General features: G+C 37.9%; 1 protein-coding gene across 3 annotated transcripts in view; it reads right to left on the bottom strand.

Moving 5' to 3' along the window:
• Positions 1 to 21924, bottom strand: part of MSRA (methionine sulfoxide reductase A) — a 336169-nt gene that overhangs the window by 85228 nt on the left and 229017 nt on the right. For all 3 annotated transcript variants that reach the window (XM_033135137.1, XM_033135139.1, XM_033135140.1), the window contains one exon: positions 1297 to 1403. In XM_033135137.1, coding sequence (XP_032991028.1) covers positions 1297 to 1403 — 107 coding nt within the window. The remainder of the gene's footprint in view (positions 1 to 1296; positions 1404 to 21924) is intronic.

Below are 21924 nucleotides of genomic sequence, written 5' to 3'. Positions count from 1 at the left end.
GGCCATGCTAGAGGCTGCCTACCATTATCACCCAGGTAGACATCACAGCCCTGGGGAGGGAAGGGGGACGTGTTGAGCAATTAATGAGGGCCTATTAGCATCTCCTTTAGCCCTCTCTGCTTTTCGGACATGAACTGACCATGAGTTGCATGTCCTGCTACTTTTTCATCAGTAGATAAACTCTTGTCCTTGCCTCCTTCTTACTGTCACCTCTGCCACCATGGGGAGTAGGTGGAGGACCCTCCCACTCCTGGGAACTGCTGCACATTATATTATTTACATAATTCTAAAATTGAGCAGCATTACAGTAGCTACTGGCTAAATGTTGTTAAATGTGAATCCAAGTCAGAAAATATAACAATAATTAAAATTTAAACAGTATCACAAAGTCCTAAAAATTAAAGCAACTGAGGTTATTTTTAAAAGGACTACATTTCTATTGGAGGAGATTTTTAAAATATAATAGAAGTTACTAGTGAAAATTATTTTATGATGTAATGTCTATATTTCTGAGAAATATTTTTATTATAATTCAATCTACTGGTATGGGCAAGAGAGAAAGAGCATTACAAGTTGAATTGTGTGTCCCCCCATCCAAAGAAATGTTGGCGTCCGAACCCCCAGTACCTCAGAATTTGGAGGCAGGATCTTTACAGAGGTAATCAAGTTAAAATCGGATCGTTAGGTTGGGCCATAATCCAATATAACTAGAGTTGTCCTAAAAAGGGGAAATTGGGACACAGAAACAGACATGCATAGAGGGAAGACGATATGAAGAGACACAGAGAAAAGAGGACCATATACAAGCCCAGGAGAGAGGCCTGGAGCAGATCCTTCTATCACAGCCCTCAAAAAGAACCAACCCTGCCAACACCTTGATTTTGGACTTCCAGCCTCCACAACTGTGAGACAATACATTTCTGCTGTTCAAGCCACCCAGTCTATGGTACTTTGTTATGGAAGCGGGAACAAACAGAAAGAAAGAAAAAGAGAATGATTCAGAGAGACAGGCAGAGAGAGACAAAGAGAGACTATATGTTAAGCAACATATTCATCCGAATAAGTTGATTTTAAAGAGAAATGCAGAAGGGCCTATTCTTAAAATCTCATTTAGCACATTTATGGAGCAGAGTGGTTCTATTCCAAGAGGCTAGCAGAAATGACCCAAAAATGTGCAACCGAAACACAGTGCTAGGTGAAATGAACCAGATGCTCCCTCTACAGGTAGGGTTCACCCTGGCAGGGCCAATGGCGGGGGGCCGACAGCGGAGGGCCAGGAGCGAACAGAGACCCTACCTTCTGGTAGTCTTCTTTGGACCGCAGGGCCACCTCCAGGTCAGTGGGGGAGGTCGGATAGATGGCTGAACGGTACTGAGAGCCGTAGTCGTTGCCTTGGCGCATGCCTGGGAAAGTGGAAAGCAGAAAGGATTACTGGGGTGGACTGGACCACAAGGCCAGTGTCACATGTTCTCTGTGACTTGTGTGCGGAGAGCGTCTTTCAATTTCATCTTGACACCTCTCACCTTAAATAAGCATGAAATGTATCTGTTTTGCTTTGCCTATTTTAATTATAACAAATGTCACCACACTTACATAAATTCGTCACAATCTTGGATCATACCAGATGCTCTATAAATATGTATTTTTCTATGTAGATATTTAAATCATAACCTATTCCATTTATTACTTGCAAAGCACCGTGATACACATTATTTCTTTGGGTCCTAATAAGACACCCCGTGTGGCAGGTATTACTGTCCCACACTTGGCAGATAAGGAAATGGGATAATGGACTGGCACATAGGAGGTGCCTATAAATGACAAAGTAACGGATCCGCAGCGAGTTTAAAGAGTTGGCTAAGGTCACACCCTCATCAAAGAAAGACCTGGGACTTAAAGTTAGCGAAGGGCACTTCCCAGCCTGTTGCAGCAGCTCAAGTGTAGATGGTGGCCAATTTCTAACTGAATAACTTAGTCCCCAAAGTTAAATAGCCATAGGCTTAATATAACTCTCCATACTGCTGTGAAAATAAACTTCACTCGTGTTTACTTCATCATTCAAGAATCAGTTTCAGTTTTAAAAAGTGCTCCCAAACTCCTCCAATAGAAGAGTCAGTCTTCCCAAAGGAACAGTTTGGTATTTTCAAACTTGAATACACATGCGAATCACCTGGGCATGTTGTTAAAATGCAGGTTCTAGTTCAGTGGGTCCAGAGTGAGCCTGAGATTCTGCATTTCTCACCTGCTCATGGGTGGTGCAGTTACCAGACCACACTTTGAGTAGCAAGGGTTTAGTGTTTGCCCAGATATTTTCAAGGTTCCTGTATAACCTGTCAGCAACATTTTAATGCCAGTAATGGAGTGAGGAAAACCCGAATTTTCTAAAATACTCTTTCTCAGGTACATCGTAGACAAGGCTCCATCCACCCCACCAGATCATGCACGCACTTTTCATTGAACTTTTTTTCAGCCTTTAAGACTTAGTTCAAAGCATTTGACCTCGGCAAAACCTTCCCTAAACACCCCTCACAGCTGTGACAGTCACGGACTCCTTTAGTTTCCATTGGGTCTTGCAGGTCCCTCTCTTACAAGTTTCATCACACTGCCATCATAACTGTCATTATGTGGTTGTCCCTCTTCCTCCTCTGTGAGCCCTCCAGAGGGCAGAGCTTTACAGCTATAGCACCTGGGATAGCACCAGACAGATTTACTTCCACAAATATTTGTTGCATGAAGAATATGAGTTTATATCTTATGATTCAAGGCCCTGCAATCAATATTGGAGTGTTTTGTCACATTTACTTTGTAAATGTAAATTCAAATGTAAATAAAATAATCTTTCTTAAGAGCTGGAGGAAATAACTACAAATGAGCACATACATTTGACTAGTAGAGGTTAAGGGCAGTAGTTGAGGACACCAAGGGTTTATTATGTCAATTAATGGATAGACAAGCTAGAATTCATGACCAAAACTGCAGACCAAAAATAGAGGTTTAAGTGGTAAACTAGTAGGATTTAGGGTCAAGCCATAGGCTATCTATGATGTGTATGTATGTACGTGCGTACGTATGTATGTGTGTTGGGGGGGTGTATTTCTGACGTGTACTTATTCACACCCCCAGCTTAGCTGACTTCCTAGAAATCCCACTCTCCCACCTTCAGAATTCCATCCTCTCCTGGATGCACAAAAGCTACACAGGGACCAGGAACTAATTAGTGGCTTAAAGAGCCAATACTAATAATGACACCGAAATATTAATTTAATAATATATAATAATAATAATGAACCAGCCCATGCCTCTAATAAACAATGCATAATACCAAATTAAAATATCTATTTCATTTCTGTGTAAGTTATGTATTCACATAAGTATTATAGTACATAGTATATATTATTACAGTATAAATATTACTTATAGTTTGTACTATATAACTATTATTATAGTATACACATTATTTATTAAGCACCTAACACGTACTAAGTACTTTTTCAGATGCTGAGGATACAGCAATAAATAAAAGCAAACCCCCCTTTCACAAAGCTCACATTCCAGTGGAATCAAAGAGCCTGGATAAATATACATTCCAGAACGGCACTTTGCCTTCTTCAATTTTTCCTCCTTCACTTACAAGTAGGGCTTTTCTTGCATGACTACTTCCCATCCTTTTTTGCATAAAGACATGATAGTAATAGCATTATTGTTCCTTCTAAAATATTCTCCACGAAGAAAACAGGTTGCTAGGTGGATGGTTTTTGGTAAAATCTGAGCCCTCCCCATTCAGCACAAGATATAGAAAAGCAGGGTCTATGTGTGGAGTTGTTTATATATATTTAAGTTTTCTTTCTTTTGAAAGAGAAATTAGTACGTGAATAAAAGAGAATCTGCAGGTGTGACTTATTCATATTCTCAACGAGTTTTACTAAGATTCTGTATGTCTTATAAACTGAAGACAATAAATAGCTGTGTGTTTGGCTGAAGGTCTTTGAATTATCAGAGGATCATGGGAAATTGTTGCTTATGCATAAAAATTGGCTTTTTAATAAAAAAGGATGGGAATAATGAAGAATTATTTCAAGGAAATGGTATAATAAAGGGCTCTTCCACTGGTAATATTTTCACAATAATCTGGTAGACGGAGTACACAATGAAATCCTTAAGCTTACATCCATATTAAGAGCTTTCTTATAGTGACATGATAACCTAAGGGGTAAAAAGATCTGGAAGATTTCACAAAATTGTGTGGTTGGGCAAAAAAAGAAAAAAAAAGTACGTAACAGTCATTCTAGGCAAGTATGTAAGGCAATGCATTTCTTTTAATTATCTTTTTCTAGATTATTTTTTTAAATTTATTTTTCAGTTACAGTTGAATACAATATTATATTAGTTTCAGGTATACAACACAGTGATTTAGACACCAAGTGATCACCTCTGTAAGTATGATACCCATCTGACACCATACGTAGTTATTGCAATATTATTGACTATACTTCTGTGCTGTACTTTACATCCCCATGACTATTTTTATAACTGGCAATTTGTACTTCTTAATCCCTTTCACCTTTTTGCCCATCCCCCAAACCCCCTCCCATCTGGCAACCACCAATTTGTTCTCTGTATCTGAGTTGTTTCTGGTTTGTTTATTTTATTTTATTTTTTTTAGACTCTATATATAAGTGAGATTATATAGAATTTGTCTTTCTCCATCTGACTCACTTCACTTAGCGTAATACCCTTTGTCATCCATGTTGTCGCAAATAGCAAGATTCCATTCTTTTTATGATTAATATTATATTGTATATATGTAGCACATCTTCTTCATCCGTTGAATAAAATACCTAGGAATAAATTTAACCAAGGAGGTGAAAGTATACTATAGAAAAGTATAAGAAAAGTATACTCAGAAAAGTATAAGACACTGAAGAAAGAAATTAAAGAAGACGTAAGTAAATGGAAGCCTATACTGTGCTCACAGATTGGAAGAATTGACATCATTAAAATGTCCATATTACCCAAAACAATCTACAGATTCAATGCAATCCCTATCAAAATACCAATGACATTTCTACCAAGGCAATGCATTTCTATAAAAATCAATCCATGGATTATTTATGTAATTAGAGGTTATTCTACTACTGCAATCCAGGATAGGGATTTATGGACCTTTCTCTGAAGCCATGATCCCTTTAAATTCTAACTTGATCATCTGTTAATTGTAATACTACAATACTGATACGGCTCCTGTCATTGCTGTCTTTATCGTTTCGTGCAGATATGCTCTGTCCCCTACGCACTCTGGGCAGCTTTAATGACCGGTAGCATCGTGTGCATTATCCACAGCTTTGCACCTTTCCCTTAGCACAAACTCAAACTGACAATTCATCCAGAGCATTACTTACAGAGTTCCAGCCACCACTTGCAGGCAGAAATCTTACAGAGTTGAATTTACAGCCCTGACCTTCTGATCCCAACCCTTCCTGAATGTTCTAATGAAACTAAAAGCTCCCCATATAAGAAACAATACAATATTGTGAATACCAATATTGTGCTTTCTAATCCCCTCACCTTCTCCTTCATCCGCACACCCCTCCCAACTAACCACCACCAGTGTTTCCTCTGTATCTCTGCGACTATTTCTGTTTACTTTGCTCATTTATTTAGTTCTTTAGATTCCACATATAAGTGAGATCATATAGTATTTGTCTTTCTCCGTCTGACTTATTTCACTTAGCATTATGTTCTCTATGAAAGACAGTTTGGGGAATATAATCCATAATGTCGTAAAGATTTTGTAGGGTGTCAGATGGCCACTTGTCTTATCAGGGAGACCACTTCATGAACGGTGTAGATGCCTGAACTGCACTGTACACCTGAAATGCACTGTCCACCTATACAGTTAAAGCTAATAATACTGAATGTCAACTATAATTTTATATATATATTTAATTTATATATATATATAAACAGGATATGGAGTACAGCATAAGGAATAGAGTCAATGGAATTGTAACATCTATGTACAATGTCAGAGGGGTAATAGATTGGGGGAGGGGGTTATCATTTTGTGAGGGGTGTAAATGTCTAATTATTACATTGTTTTGTACACTTCAAACTTATTTTAAAAAAGAAAGGAAGGAAGGAAGGAAGGAAGGAAGGAAGGAAGGAAGGAAGGAAGGAAGGAAGGAAGGAAGAAAGGAAAGAAAGAAAGAAAGAAAGAAAGAAAGAAAGAAAGAAAGAAAGAAAGAAAGAAAGAAAGAAAGAAAGAAGAAAGAAAGAGGAAGAGAGGAAGAAAGAGAAAAGAAAAGAAACAGTACACATTTTCTTCCTGGTCACTCTGGCTTATCCCCTGCTTAGCCAGGAAGGAAGACAAGAAAGTGCTAAAGAGCTACAGCAGGGGATGGAGACAAAACATCAAAGCCTTTATTCAGATTTCCTTGAATCTTAAGTGATATTGTACAAGACATTAACTCTCTCTGGTCTACTCATGAATAACAATGTTAATTTGATTGATTTTTTTTTCCATTAAAGCTCATCCTGAGGAAAAGGTATAATATCTTAAAACAAAACCATACACACATATTCACATACTTCTGTGTGTGTTTGGTTAATTTCAAGGCATGTACCTTTCATTTCACTGATGAAGGAGATTATTAAATGGATAGGGTCTTGAAATTTGGAAGCAGATGGTTCACTGGGAAATATGATTTGATGCTCAATAGACTGAAAAACCCATAGAACTATGGATATTCTTTTCTTGTTATTTTTAATACATTGCATTTACAGATGTTTAGCATCATTAAACTTTTCACCATTTCTTTCAACCTCCATTGGTTTATGTTATGAATGCAAAACAGTAATTCACATGTGAGAAAAACCTGTTTACTAAATCTCTTCTAAGAAGCCTAGGACTTAGAGCTATAAGATTTTGTTTTTTAAGTCTGACTCTGCCACTGACATGCTTTATGCAAATTACATAATCTTTCTGAGCCTCAAACGTAATTTGTAAAACAGGTATTAGAAAGTCCTAACCTCTGGATTTGTTGTGAGGAGTAAATAAGATAAAACCTTGAAAGCACTTTGCTGACTATAAAAAATTATATATGTGTTAAATACTTTTGTTTGTACAATAAATCTTAGAATACTTCAGAATTACTAGTTTGAAATAAAAATAACAAATGACATCGCACAAGATACTTTAAGAGTAGCCATTTTCTCCCTGAAAAGCACTATTTGTATTAATCTCTGATATCCACACAGCAGAGGTCACACAGATAAATCCAAAGAGAGGATCAAAATTTTTATGTCTGTAAAAATATACTATTTAATTTTTAACTGTTTTATTACATCTTTTTAGTAGAATTACCATCTTTAACTCTGCTAGTCTCCAACCCAGTTCTTCATTTCAGTGGAAAACAAACCCAAGAACGGGAACAAAATTCTCTGTGTGAATTCTCCTACCCCTGCCCCTACCCATGAAGAGCTTTCCAACATTTGGGCATACCCCAACCGTTTCCAGTGGCTTTTTCATATAAGCTGCCTGCTTTGGCTCATGCTGAAGACTTTCCTAAAGTCTCTCAAAGATTCACAAAACCCAAACAGCAGCATCTGGCTTCAACATGTCCCATACCTCTGGCTGAACAGCCCTAAACCCAGCACTGGTGGCAGCCAACCTTGGTTCATGGGTTGGCCTCTCAAGGCACCTCCTAGCACAGCACAGGTGGTAGCCATCTGTGGATTTCTTTGTGGTTCATGCTAGGTGGCCCTGGGCAAGGCACAGGCAGCAGCTGAACTTGGCCGGCAGTGGGTCCCCTCTTAGATGGCCCTGGGGTTGGCATGCCCAAGGGCCAGCTTTGAACAGAGCTGCAGCATCACCTGACTACCTCCAAGGATGACACACCCAAAGGATACCCTGGGCAGGCACCATGGCCCCGCTAAAGCAAATCCTGCTCCATAGGGTCAGCCCCTCCACAACAGCTCCTCCACTGTAGTCATGGCCAGTCCTCACAACCAATGAGCCCGAGGGTCAATCCCTCCCATTGATGTGCAAACAGCAACCAAGGCTCAACTATAACAAGAGGACACACACAACTCACACAAGAGAAATACCTGGAACACATGGCTCATAACCAGGGGGAATGTGCCACTGGGCCCCACAGGGTACCTACTACATAAAGCCACTCTACTAAGACTGAAAATCATAGCAGCCCTACTTACGAGGAAAAAACACAGGGAGGCAGCCAAAATGGGGAGACAAAGAAATATGTCCTAAATAAAAGAAGAAAACAAAACTCCAGAGAAAGAATAAACAAAATGGAGACAAGAAACCTCCCAGATACAGAATTCAAAACACTGGTTATAAGGATGCTCAATGATCTCAAGGAGAACTTCAACAAAGAGATAGGAAACATAAAAATGGAGATAGAAAACATAAAAATAACTAGTCAGAAATAAAGAATATAATAACTGAAATGAAGAATATATAGGGAATCAACCATAGATTAGATAAAGCAGAGGATCAACTCAGTGATTTAAAAGATAAGGTGGCAGAAAAGACCCAAACAGAAGAGCCAAAAGACAAAGGAATCCAAAAATGAGGATATTTTAAGGGGTCCCTGGGACAATATCAAGTGTACCAACAATTGCATCATTTTGATGGTTTCCAGATAGGAGAAGGGTTAGGAACAAGTGTACAAAGGGAAGAATTAAGAACTACAAATTAAACTGGTTGTTACACACTAGTCATGGGAACGTAGGGTATAGCGTAAGAAATATAGTTAATAATATTGTAATAACTATGTATGGTGCCAAATGGGTACTAGATCTATTGGGGTGATCGATGGGAGGGGGCAGGGTGAAAAAGGTGAAGGGATTAAGAAATACAAATTGCAAATAACAAAATTGTCAATGGGATGTAAAGCATAGAGAATATAATCAATAATTTGGTAATAATTATGTATAGTGCCAGGTGAATACTAGACACTTCTTCAATTATATAAATGTCTAACCACTATGCTGTACATCTGACTTAAAGTACAGCATAGGGAACATAGTCAATAATATTGTGATGGCATAGTACAGTGTCAGATGGTTGCTGGACTTATCATAGTGATCACTTCTTTAGGTACATAAATGTTGAATAACCATGGTGTACCCCTGAAACTAATATAATATTGCATGTTAGCTATATTTTAATAAAAATCTTTTTTAAAAAAAGAAAAAAATACAGGGATTCAGAGGAAGGAGTGGGTAAGTTCACTTGAGCAGTGTGGGAGGGACCTAAGTCCTGCAAAACTGTCTAGAGGAAGTAACTCTTGTCTGAAAGAGCAGTGGATGGGCATGAGGGGTGAAAGACATCTCCAGGATGCCAAAGGTAAGGATTATGGAACAGCATGGTGCCTCAGGGACATGACAGAAACCTGTACCATTGGCAAAAGCAGCAGCAGCTTTGTTAGCATCTTTATCAAAATCCTGGAGTTTATCCTTTCCAGCAAGCTTGAAGCCCAGATGAGAAAAGTAACATCTAGGAACTGCTGGAAATACAAGAAGTGGTCCTTCTAATCCATCAAATCACAAAATAGTAGGTATTCTTCACCCTCTTTGACACAAAGGAAGCTATGGATCAGAGACTTTAAGTGACCTGTCTGATGTCACATAGCAGGTGAACAGCCATCCTATGATTTAAACCTACATCTACCTGACACCAAAGCTCTTTCTCCTTTCTAAACTGATACATAAGAAGTTAGAGCAAAACAATCAAAGACAACGGAACAAAGAGACCTGTAGGTGGCCTATCTGGTGAGGAGAGGAGTCTCAGAGTCACAGGCCCAGAAATAAGAACAAGCTTGGTACAGGCTGAAGAGAATGCGAACAGACAAGACGGGATTCTGCCAAAGGGCCTGGAGGGAAATGAAGCTGGACACTTGATTATGAGGCCACATAGGTATCTTGACAGGACACACCACGGACCAGAGAGGTATGAAAAGATTGATTTCAAGGGAGCGACAGAATTCTGTGGAACCCTGGGTGAGCACAACCGTCAAAAATCCAAAATTCTTTCACACAGATTCAACAAGTGTTACAAAGTTCACTGTGCCCATTTGGCTTTGGAAAAATCTAAGAGGATAAATTACGGACATTATTGGGCTGTCATCATGTCCCAGGAAAGCAAGTAATGGGCTTTCCGTAGTTGGTGAAAAGAGAATAACTGGCTCAGAAACAACATCCTGTGCTTAAAATTCTTCCACAACACTCTCTAAACTGATTAATGAGGACTGGGATTTGGGGTATTCTTGAAAAGAACTGACCTCTTGGCACCTACCAACTGTTTGAGATTTCTCCATCCACCTTCTCCAAATAAGATTTGAAAGGGACAAACCATCCTGAGACTGCTCTAAGATTTCTTTCTCTCTCTGCAAAGCCAGAGAAATGGAGAAATGCTTAATCTATAATGAAGCAAAAAGATGGATGAATTATCATCTGCTCAACGGGCCTTCTAAACTTTAGCTCATCTTTGGGTACCAGCCCTAGTCCTGCTTTAAACATTCTGACTGGAGTGATAAAACATACGCTTGAACATGGGAATTTTAAAGGGAAGCTCACACTGTGAGTTGTTGTGAGGTGATGACTTTAAGAAATTTCAGGAGCCACCATCTGATAGTGACCAAAAGCGCAAGGAAAGACATATTCCTAACAGCCTGAAATTACTAACTCTGTGGTAGGAAACTTCAAAGGCGCAACCTCGTTAGAGGACTATCCATGTTGGTGCGTAGACAGGGTGACGATCACCAGATTGAGTCCACATTCTTCTCCTCTACACACTGTTGCTAGGAAGAAATGGATCCTGACCAGTAGACTGCTGCAAGAAGCAGAGAAATAGGCAAGTGCTTTGTCATGAGACAGTTCTGGATTCTAATTCCAGCTCTGCTGTTTATTAACTGTGTAACCTCAGCCATTACTAGACCTATCTGAGCTTCTGTTTCCTCAGCTGAGAAAATGTGGATGATGATATGTACCTTACACGTTGTTAGGCATCTTACCTAGGAGATCAGTAAACATATTTCCTGCCTCCCCTTGTGACAAAGTTGTCCCCAGTTGAGACCCTCTGGTATATATTAGCGAACGCTATCTTTTGATATCATTGCATATAAAGCCTATTATTGCATATAAAGCCTATTCAGGCAGCTAAATGAAACAACACGTATGACGTGAAAGTTCTAGGTTAGGTGGAAACCAATAGTTACTAAAGAGTAGCAGAGGTCTTTAGTATTTATATTTTCATTTGTATCCATTAGTTTCAGGTGTTACCAATGTGGTTTCATTTTTTTTTTTATCTCCACATTCAAGAGAATGGAGAGTTTTTTTTTCTGTTTTGGTAAAATAGAATGTTAAGTTACATATGGAAAATCTAGAAAGAAGGGAAGAAGGTATTACAGACTTTAAGTGAACAAGCACAAGTTGAAATCAATATGTATGCAGTTTGAAAGAGATAACGGTTTTCAATGGTATGGAAAAAGCAAGAAAACAATATTATTTTCCTTCTTATTCAGCAGTTTGGGAAGGAAAACAAGAAGGATTAAAGTTGTCATCATATGTTTTCTGGTGACTACAGCATCTTACCATCTCTCTCAGAAAGTCTCATCTCTCAGATATTAGTACAGTCCTATTTTACAGTATCAACTAGGAATTTCAATCAGTTTAACAGAGAACAAAACTAAAAGTGACTTAAATGAGATAGAATTATATTTCTTTCTCACTTTAAGTGAAAGCTATTGAGATAGGTGTTCTAGGGGTGGTAGGGTGACTCTGGGATCACCTGGGGCTCAGATTTCTTCTTTCTACTCAACTATTCTTAGCTTATGGCTCTCATTCTCAAGGACTTAAGATGTGTTCTGGTGCTACAGCCATTATGTCCAAGTTGCAGACTAGAAGAAGGAAAAATAGGGCACGTCCTCTATCTTGAAAGAGGCTTCCCAGAACTTCCAGGCCACACATTCACTCATATCTCACTGGCCCGGACAAGCCACATGGCCACATGGCCAGACCTTCCCTGTCAGCAGTGTGGCTTGCCAAGGCAGAACCACCCGAGGCCACAACCTTGCTCAGCTTCTTCCCCTTACTTCCCTCACTCCCTTACAGGTTCCTTTCTTTTTCTTCAATAAGTCACATGTACTGAATCCCTGTCTCAAGCTCTCTGTCCAGGGAAACTAACTTAAGACATCAAGTTATTCATTCAACTAGTTTTGCTCTCACTCAAGCCCATCTCTAGTGCTTTTTTGTTTCCTACATTCTATCATTTTCATTGTTTAGGGGTCTGCATAAACTCCTACTAGATATGTTTATTAATGTATTATTAGTCAAGTTTATTAAATTGCAATAAATTAAGGGATCCAACTTCTGTGGTCAGCATATGGCTTACATCCACATGAGGGATATGATTCTCTGATAAAGACCACCGGCCTATGTGCTGCATTGGCCACACTCAGGACGGTATGTCTACATTACATTACTCGATTCTCTTTGTGAGATCAGCACAAGGAAAGGCTTAGCTGCTACAACTTTATTTATTAGATTTTGAACACTCCCACTTGCTTCTTCAAAATTTATCTCAATGAAAATGAAACAACCAATGAATGACTCATAATTTCAAATATTCTACCATATTTCCCTGAAAATACGACCTAGCCGGACCATCAGCACTAATGCATCTTTTGGAGCAAAAATTAATATAAGCCCCACTCTTATTTTACTATAATATAAGACTGGATCTTACATAACATAATACATAACAAAGACCAGGTCTTATATTAATTTTCGCTCCAACAGACGCATTAGAGCTGATGGTCCAGCTAGGTCTTATTTTCAGGGAAACACAGTAAGCACATAAACTGAGTTAATCCCTCTATTCCTTGTTTCTTAAACTGACCCAGCCTCCATACAGATGGCACAAAGAGGCCACATGTGTGCTGTGGTGGCACAGGAAGGCCACCCTGGATGACTGGCATTAGTGGAACAGCTTACACAAGAGCCACTTCAAGGATGGCCCCCTACCTTCTGTTGGAAAACAGGGCTTCCACGGGAAAAACATTACAGGGTACTGAAGTCCTCCAACAGGAAATGAGCCTGCATCCCTCACAGCGATAGACAGCCCTTCTCACCATCACCCACGTGACCCTTCCTGGCACACCTGGGCCTTTAAGTCAGGTGTTTGAGACAAGCCTCATTAACGCGGAATCATCTCACTTTACCTGACTGAAACATTAACCCTGTCAATTTTAACTGACATCTCATTTTAAGTTTAAAACACTTAAACAGTGGATGGGTAGCCCTTGTTTCATTACAAGAAAAGAAGGAAGGGAGGGAGAAAGAAAGGCGATATATGTTATCTACTTCTTCAACCACCTGTTTTCTCCCTGTGGAGTGAGCACAACTCTCAAGGAAAAACCTGGGTGGAGAAACTATGATGAGTGGTCCACTACGAAACTGGCTGTCCAGATGTAACAGAGCAATAACGGCCCATTTCAACCTCTGCCTAAGAAGAATGTAAGCCCCACCAGTTAAGGAAAACCAAGTGGTCTTTTTCACTTCTCATGTCTTCTGAACATTACACATAATGTTACAAGGTGTGACCAAAAGATATGGTGAATGTTTAAATAAAAAAAAAATGTATTACAGAAATAGACACATTGCCATTAATCCCCCTCAAAATAACTCCCCTCATTTCAAACACACGTATCCCATTGTTCTCGCCACTTTCTGAAGCAGTTCTGGAACTCCTCTTTCCTGAGTGTCTTTACTTCCTTCTCCATTATGACAACGCACTGTGTTGTACATCATTTCTCGTATGGCAATTTCTGTCAAATAAAAACATTATGGCGTGTCCTCATCTACCTTATTCACCAGATCTGGCACCAGGTGACTTCTGGCTCTTCCCCAAAGTCAAAATGACCATGAAAGGAAAACATTTTGAATCGATTCAGGACATGGAGGCAGCCATGACAGTGCAACTAAAGACACTCACAAAAGACGACTTCCAGAACTGCTTCAGGAAATGGCAAGAACGATGGGATAAGTGTGTTCGAAATGAAGAGGTGTATTTTTTTTTATTAGTTTCAGATGTACAAAACAATGTAACAGTTAGACATTTACACCCCTCATAAAGTGATAATCCCTCTCCCCCAGTCTGCTACCCCTCTGACATCGTATATAGCTGTGACAATTCCATTGACTCTATTTGAGAGCAGGTGTATTTTGAGGGGGATTAATGGCAATGTGTCTTTTACTGTAATAAAAATTGTTTTAATTTAAACATTCACTGTATTTTTTTTATTATATCTCATATTCACACTTTTCCCAGTTAGGTACAATTACACATATAGTACGTGCCTACTAAACTAAACATACCTTAACTACAAATGTAATTACTGTTTATTCAAGTGATCAACAAAATGGCTAATGAGTCTACAGTCCTTACTATGTGCCACTGTATTTTATTATGTTATTTATCCAATTCTCCAACTACATAGAGTATTATTACCAACCCATTTTTTTTTTTAAAGATAGTCGACTGACACTCAGAGAGAGGTTGAATATTTGCCCAAAGCCAGTGCTGGATCTGGAACTAGCCCACGCCCTTAATTACTGCTATCCCAATTTGTAAATAATACATCATTTAAGGAAAAAAATGAAGTAGAATACAGTGAACTATGAAAGATATTATGTGGCTCACTTCAAAAAATAAATACCCTGTGTTCCCTATCATTTTCACAATGTTCCTTCTATTTTTTAATACAATCCATCTCAAGAAAGATAAGATAGCTATATAACAGAGGTGTCAAATAGTCACTCTGTACCTAAAAGGAAAGTTTGATTTTCAGTAATGAGAAAACATTACTTCTATAATCATAAATAATTTTGAAAAGATGTAGTGATATCTTCCTAAAAGGTAAAAAGTTATCTTAGTATAGATTTTGCTTCTATAAAAGAGAAATTATATTTATGGCTGGCCAAAGGAAATATTTTATTATTACATCTTTCTTAGAATGGGACTCCATATCTGTTTATGCTACAAATTTCCAAATTTGACCAAATAATGAGTTTTTAAATGTTCAAATTATCATAAAAATGTATAAGAAAACTTTCAAAATATTAAAATTTCTATGTCACCATTTCTTATCCAGATCTTAAAGTTCTGTAGCAATGAGTCAGTCAAAGTACTCCACTACAGAACATCAGGCATGCAAATGATATTTATAAGATGTTTACATTCAAATCCGTACCGAGCACACATGTGCACACACATTTGCAAAGCTAGTCCACTATGATGGACATTGTTATCAGGGTAGCAATCAACATATTAACCTTTGTATTTTCTAGATCTGATTACAGAAAGATACATGTACAAAAGTACATGAAACAAATCACAGTTTATTGAAGTGTTCATAGTAATATTAGTATATTATACATATGTTGCTACCGTGTTTCCCCGAAAATAAGACCTAGCCAGACCATCAGCTTTAAAGCGTCTTTTGGAGCAAAAATTAACATAAGACCAGGTCTTATTTTAATATAATATAAGACCGGGTATAATATAATATAATATAATATAATATAATATAATATAATACCGGGTCTTATATTAATTTTTGCTCCAAAAGATGCATTAGAGCTGATGGTCCAGCTAGGTCTTATTTTCAGGGAAACGTGGTACATATATTATTAAATTATGTATCCTAAAGGGAACCCTCATATACCCGCCACTTATGTCAAAACATGGTGCCGTGCCAGCACCAGCACCCCTGAAAGCCTCCATTGTGTCCCTACAGATGACAGTTCCCCCTCACCAATGCCTGATTTTTGTGACAAGAATTTCCGTGGTACATAGCATAGGCACACCTAGAAAAAAATACAGTTTAGTTTTGTCTGTTTTTGAAATTTATATACTTAAAGTTATATTTATTATATATAAAATTATATTTATACATAAAGTTTATATATATATTATATTTTATTTTATTTAAATATAAATATTTATATTTATTTATTAGACCACATTGTATGAACAGATCACCACTGATTTATCCATTCTACTGCTAATAAATATTACCAGCTTGGCACTGTTCAGAACATTTTTGATATGTATTCTGTTATATACATGTCTGAGCTGCTCTTGAATACATGCATACCTAGAAATAGAATTGTTGGCTTACAGAGCTTGCAAACCTTCGACTTAACTAGATGCTGAACCATTTTCCAAAGTCATTATATCAATTTACAAACCTGCATCAATGCATGAGAGCTCCTGGAGCTCTAAATGTTTGTCAATTCATTAGTCTGTTAATGTCAGACTTTTTATTTTTGTCAGTATACTTGGTGTCTAATAGAATCTTATGTGAACTTAATTTACGTGTGTCTGATTAATAATGGCATTAACTATCATTTCATATATTTCCTCACCACTACTCAAGTCTTTCGTCTTTTGCCCATTTTTCTGTTGAGTGGTCTGTCTTTACAAAAAAAGAAAAAAATCGACTGGAGGTATTTTTAAATCTATTTTTTAGGTATCCTGGATACTAATCCCTTGTCAAATATAGCCTCTCTGTTCTTATATTTTATTTATGTAATTTATCAAGTATTTTCCCCTGTGGTTAATGCATTTTGTGTCTTGCTTAAGAAATGCTTCTCAAACCCAAGGTCATAATGTTACTATATAATTGAAGTTTTACAGTTTTGCTTGCACATTTAGGTCCTTAATCTACTTAGAATTAGCTTTTGTGTATGTTGCATGGTAGAAATACAATTGAATGTTTCTCCATATGAAAACCCAAATCACCTTACCACTATTTATTACAAACTCATTCTTTCCCCAGATCACTGAAATGCCAAGTGTGTTGCCTGTCATATCTACATGTGTGTGGGTCTGTTTCCAGAATCCCCAGTTCTCTTGCATTGGTTTAGACCTCTGTCCTTAAGTCAAATTCACACTGTTTGAATAAATAACTGTTGCTTTATAACAAATACTGAGATCTAGAAGAATAAATCCTCCCATTCTCTTGTTCTTATCCAAAAGTGTCTTTGCTTTTCTTGAACATATGCATTTCCATATAAATATCAGAATCCGTTTTGAAGATGCACAAAAATAACAACAAAAACTGCTGAGATTCATGCAAACTGTTCATTCATTCACTTGGGTTTGTACTGAATTTATAAACAATTTGGAGAGAACTCATATCTTCACAAACCATAAGCGAGACCCAGTAGTGGGCCTTCCAGCTGCCCAACCACTGGGCCAATAACACTTTTTTTGAGTTTTGGTAGCATTCTACTTCAAGGTACCAATTCCTGGTAAATAAATATATAAATCCTGAAATTCCAGAGCCTTAATTTACTAGAAGTTTATTTCTTGATCATGCAAAGTCCCATTAATAAAAAGGAACTCAGAATAGTTGTTTTACGAACTCTTCAGAGGCCTAGACTCATAGAAGTTAACGATCTTCAAGATGTTACTAAGGTTTCCCTCGGTGCCCACATTCAGCTGGCAGACAGGTGAAGAGAGGAGCTCAAAGACCATGGAGGAGGTGTTTATGAGCCAGGCCTGGAAGTAGCATATGTCATTTCTGCCCACATTTCATTGGCCTTCTGTCATGTGCCACCACAAGGGAGGATGGAAAGTGTTGCCCAAGTGATACAAGCAGGTATCTGTCATATTTTTTAATCATTAATACATTTTGTTTCTTTCTTTGACTTACTGCATGAGTCAGGACCCCAAGTACAATGCTAATTAGAAGTTGTAATGGCATCAATGTTTCAATGTTAAGTATGATGGTTTCTGTAGGCTTTTGCTCACATGCTTCATCAGATTAAGAAAGTGATTCATATATATCTAGATATCTAGATATATACTGGATTGCATTAAATACCTTTCTTGTGTCTATTTGATAATCGTATGATTTTTTTTCTTTTAATCTGCTAATGTGGTGAATTACATTGTTTGATATTAAAATGCTAAACCAAGATTGCTTTCCTTGGAGGAACCTAAATTGGTCATGCTGTATTATACTTCCTCTATATTACTAAATTCAGCTTGCTAATACTTTAAGATTTCTGCATATATGTTCATGAGTAAGGTTGAACACAATTTTCCTAACATTCTCAGGTTTTAATATCATGTAAAATTATTTAAGAATCACACAATGAATTATATCTTTCTTTAATCTCTGGAAGAGTTTGTGGAAGACTGAGATTATTTCCTCCTTAAATGTTGGTAGAACTCACTAATGAAGCCATCTGAATTTAGTGGGTTTTTTTATGAGAGGATTTTTCAATATTAATTTAATATCTAATGATATAGGCCTATTCAGTTTTGTTAAAGTTATATTTTTAAGGAATTTGTTTTAATCTAACTTTTCAAACGTATTGACATAAAGTTGTTTATCTGTACTGATATCCCATTTTTTTATTCCTGATATTGCATATTTGTACCTTCTCATTTTTTCCTTCATCAACTCGCAAAAGTTTTATTAATTTTATTAGCTATTTTGAAGTATCAACTTTTGGCTTCATTGATATTCTCTACTATACATTTACTTTCCATGTCATTTATTTTTGCTCTTTATTATTTTTTTCTTCTTCATTGTTTGCTTTATTTCGTTGTTGATTTTCTAAGTTCTTGAGATAGATGCCTGGCTCAGTCTTTCTCCTCTTCTAATATATAAATTTAAGGCTTTCTAAGTTCCCTCTAAGAACTGCTTTAGATAGCTGTGCCCTATAAGTTTTGATGTGTAGCATTTTCATTACCAGTCAGTTCAAAATATTTTCTAATTTCCATATTGACTTATCTTTGATCCATAAGATATTTAGAAAATTTCTTATTTTCTAATATAGGAGGATTTTCTATGTATCTTTTCTGCTAGCATAATTGCATTATTATACATAATTGGAGATGTGTGTGGTACCAAACCCCTAAACCCTTATAGCACTTTCCTTAAAGGAAAAATGTTAACTACAAGCTCTGTAGTATTATGAGAAAGGGATTTGAAAGTGCAAATAGCACATTTGCAAATAGCAAAGATACTATATGCAATAGTAGCATAATTGTATTCTGGTAAGAGAAACATAACTCCTATGATTTTAGTCCCTTTGCAACATATTGAGACATTATGACCTAGTATCTAGTCCACGTGTGATTAAGAAGGTAGAAGGTACCATGTTTAAAATATGTCCATTAGGTCAAGTGCTTTAATTGTGTTGATCACGCCCTCTATATCCTCTATATGCCTATATATAATAAGGCCCCAAGACAAAACTTTTCTGGGATTGGCAAATTCCCTACAATAGTCCTCTGCTTACCTGTCTGGTAACTTTTACCTGGTAATTCCTAATCATTTTGTCAGCTCTTTGCTTGACACTTTTAATATATTTTTATATTTTATCAAACATTTTGGGTTACTTTTGATGAAAAAGTTGATCTGAATAGCCTAGCCTGCCATGTCCAACACCTGGAAATTCTAGTTCTTGCCGATGTTCTCAGCCCTGATTTTGCTCTTCTCTACTTTAGTACTCTTTCATATGAAGTCATGTAATTCTTCTGACTTCATTTCCTTTTATTGATTTTATGTCATTTTAGCAATGTATTCATATTTTAAACAACCTAACCATTTCCACCTAAAATATGTGGAATTCTTCCTGGATGAACATTTTCAAAAGCCTATTTGAACTTCTTCATCCTGAAAATCCTTAGCAGGATTATAAAATTGTAATGGATATTAGGAGGAGCTCATGAGGAAGAAACTCTTCCCTGGATAATGTGCTACTGTTTCCAGTCGTGGGCAGTGGAGTTTTCTGTTGACTGACAGCATTGTGTAATAATTTGGGACAATGTACCATAGAATGGAAAAAACACAAGGTTTGAAGTTGTGCCCGTAGGTCCAAATCCCAGCTCTATCCTATAATGTACTAACTGGCTCATGGCAAATCACTTTACCTCTCTGGGCCTGTTTATTCATCTGTAAAAAGGCTCTAAGACCCCCAACTCACAGGTTGCATGCATGTAAGCACCTAGCACCATGCCCAGCCCAGAGAAAACACCCAGTAGAGGTCTTTCATTCAGTTTGGAGACACCATATCTTTAAACCCACATGGAACTAGAAAGGCAAAGGAAAAATGTTAAATATAAGCTCTATAGTATTATATGAGAGAGAGATTTGAAAGTGCAAATAGCACATTTGCAAATAGCAAAGATACTATGTACACGTATGATAATGTCATACAAGGAAAAGTGCAACTGAAAGAACAATTAATAAAGAAAAATATCAGTTAAATTCTTTGTTTCATTTTTTTTTCTTTTCTGAAATTCTGAAAAGAATGGAGTCCCGTTCAGAATTCATAATGCTGGGTTTGGGTCGTTTTGCATTTTATATGTGTGCAGCTGTTGCTCTACTCTAAGTATGCACATCTGCTCATTAGCTATACAATATAATTTCCACTGTCTAATTATTTGCAGATGATTCCTTGTACATGGTCTCAAATAAAAAAAGATAGTCATTCAAAACTGGTGACTTATTTAAAAAACTTAAAAGGGTCAGTGCAAGAAAGTTCAGCTATTAATTCGGCAAGTTCAAATATATGAACACCATATGTAATTGCCAGCTTGATGAGAAACAGAAGGAAAATAGGATTTTTCCCTCTCCATTTAATGTATCCCAGTGGACAGCAGGGTGGGACTTGCTCCTTCACCGTGCACCTGAAAAGAGGTTATGGAACAAACCTGCTCAAGATGGAATGGACCAATCTACCCCCGATTCTCTGGGGGGAGGGGTGGCACCTGGGAATAACGTGCAATGCTTCATGGTGAGTGGGAGATGTGGGATCAAAGGGCACTGAATGGAGAACAGCCCCTGGGGGTCTCTAGTTCCAACGATGGCTGTGGAGCTGCATTCATCCCGTATTCATGGCTCTGAAGGCTAAGGCAGCGCCAGGTCTGTACTCCTGGGGCCCCATGACACCTCACACCATAGGTAGTGTGGCCCAATGGGGCAAGCCAGATGAAGCTTTCTGAGGACAACTGGGAGCTCGCTGTGGGAGGGCAGAGGGTGTGGAAGGGAAAGGGGTGTTGACTGAAAATAAAGGGTATGAACCAAGTATAGGAAATGATCAGCAGTATTCAGAACACTTGCTGGGGAAAAATGATAGAGAAGAAGTGGAGAAATACTGGGGTTTAAGCAAGGCAATGAAACAGGAGCCGGTGACACGGCTCTTACACAGGCAGTGAGTGCAGTGGCTGTTATATATGGCATGCTTACTCTCCGCCCAGCACTGGGCTCTGCCCAGCAAACTACATCCTCTCATACATCCTAACACACACTTATGGGACAGGGCCCATTTTACAGATGGGGAAAGTGAGGTCCATTCATTTGTTCAATGAGAAAATATTTAATATGAAGCTTACTTTCTAGAAGAAGAGACAGTGAATAAACAAGTAAACAGACAAATCATTTCACCTTGTGATAAGTGGTAGGAAGGAAAAAGAGGGCAGTGATAGAGAAACCCAGGAGTGAGACTGGGTGGTACTACTGGGAAGTACTACTTTAGTTAGGGTGGGTCTGGGAAAACCTCTCTGCAAATACAAACCACACTGGAAGCTGAAGGAAAGGGAGGAGCCAGTCACTCCAAGAGCTGTTGGCCAGAAGATGATTGTGACGGCTAGGAATGGAGTGAATGAAGGCCACAGTGACAGAAATGCAGTGAGCATGATTGGGGAGGGGGAAAACGTCAGGAGCTGAGGGGGAAGAAGTATTCCCTACTCAGCTAATCCCTGGCCACCCTGGTCTTTGGAAAGAGTCTGTACATTATCTCAAAGAAAAATGGACAACCAGAGAGGTGCTTTAAACTGGAGAGGGACATACTTTGTTTCGTTTTTACAGGTCATCG

The sequence above is a fragment of the Rhinolophus ferrumequinum genome, chromosome 18 (assembly GCF_004115265.2).
Source record: "Rhinolophus ferrumequinum isolate MPI-CBG mRhiFer1 chromosome 18, mRhiFer1_v1.p, whole genome shotgun sequence".
Lineage (NCBI taxonomy): Eukaryota > Metazoa > Chordata > Mammalia > Chiroptera > Rhinolophidae > Rhinolophus > Rhinolophus ferrumequinum.
Note: the sequence above shows the minus strand (reverse complement) of the source record. Positions and strands in the feature narration are given on the sequence as shown.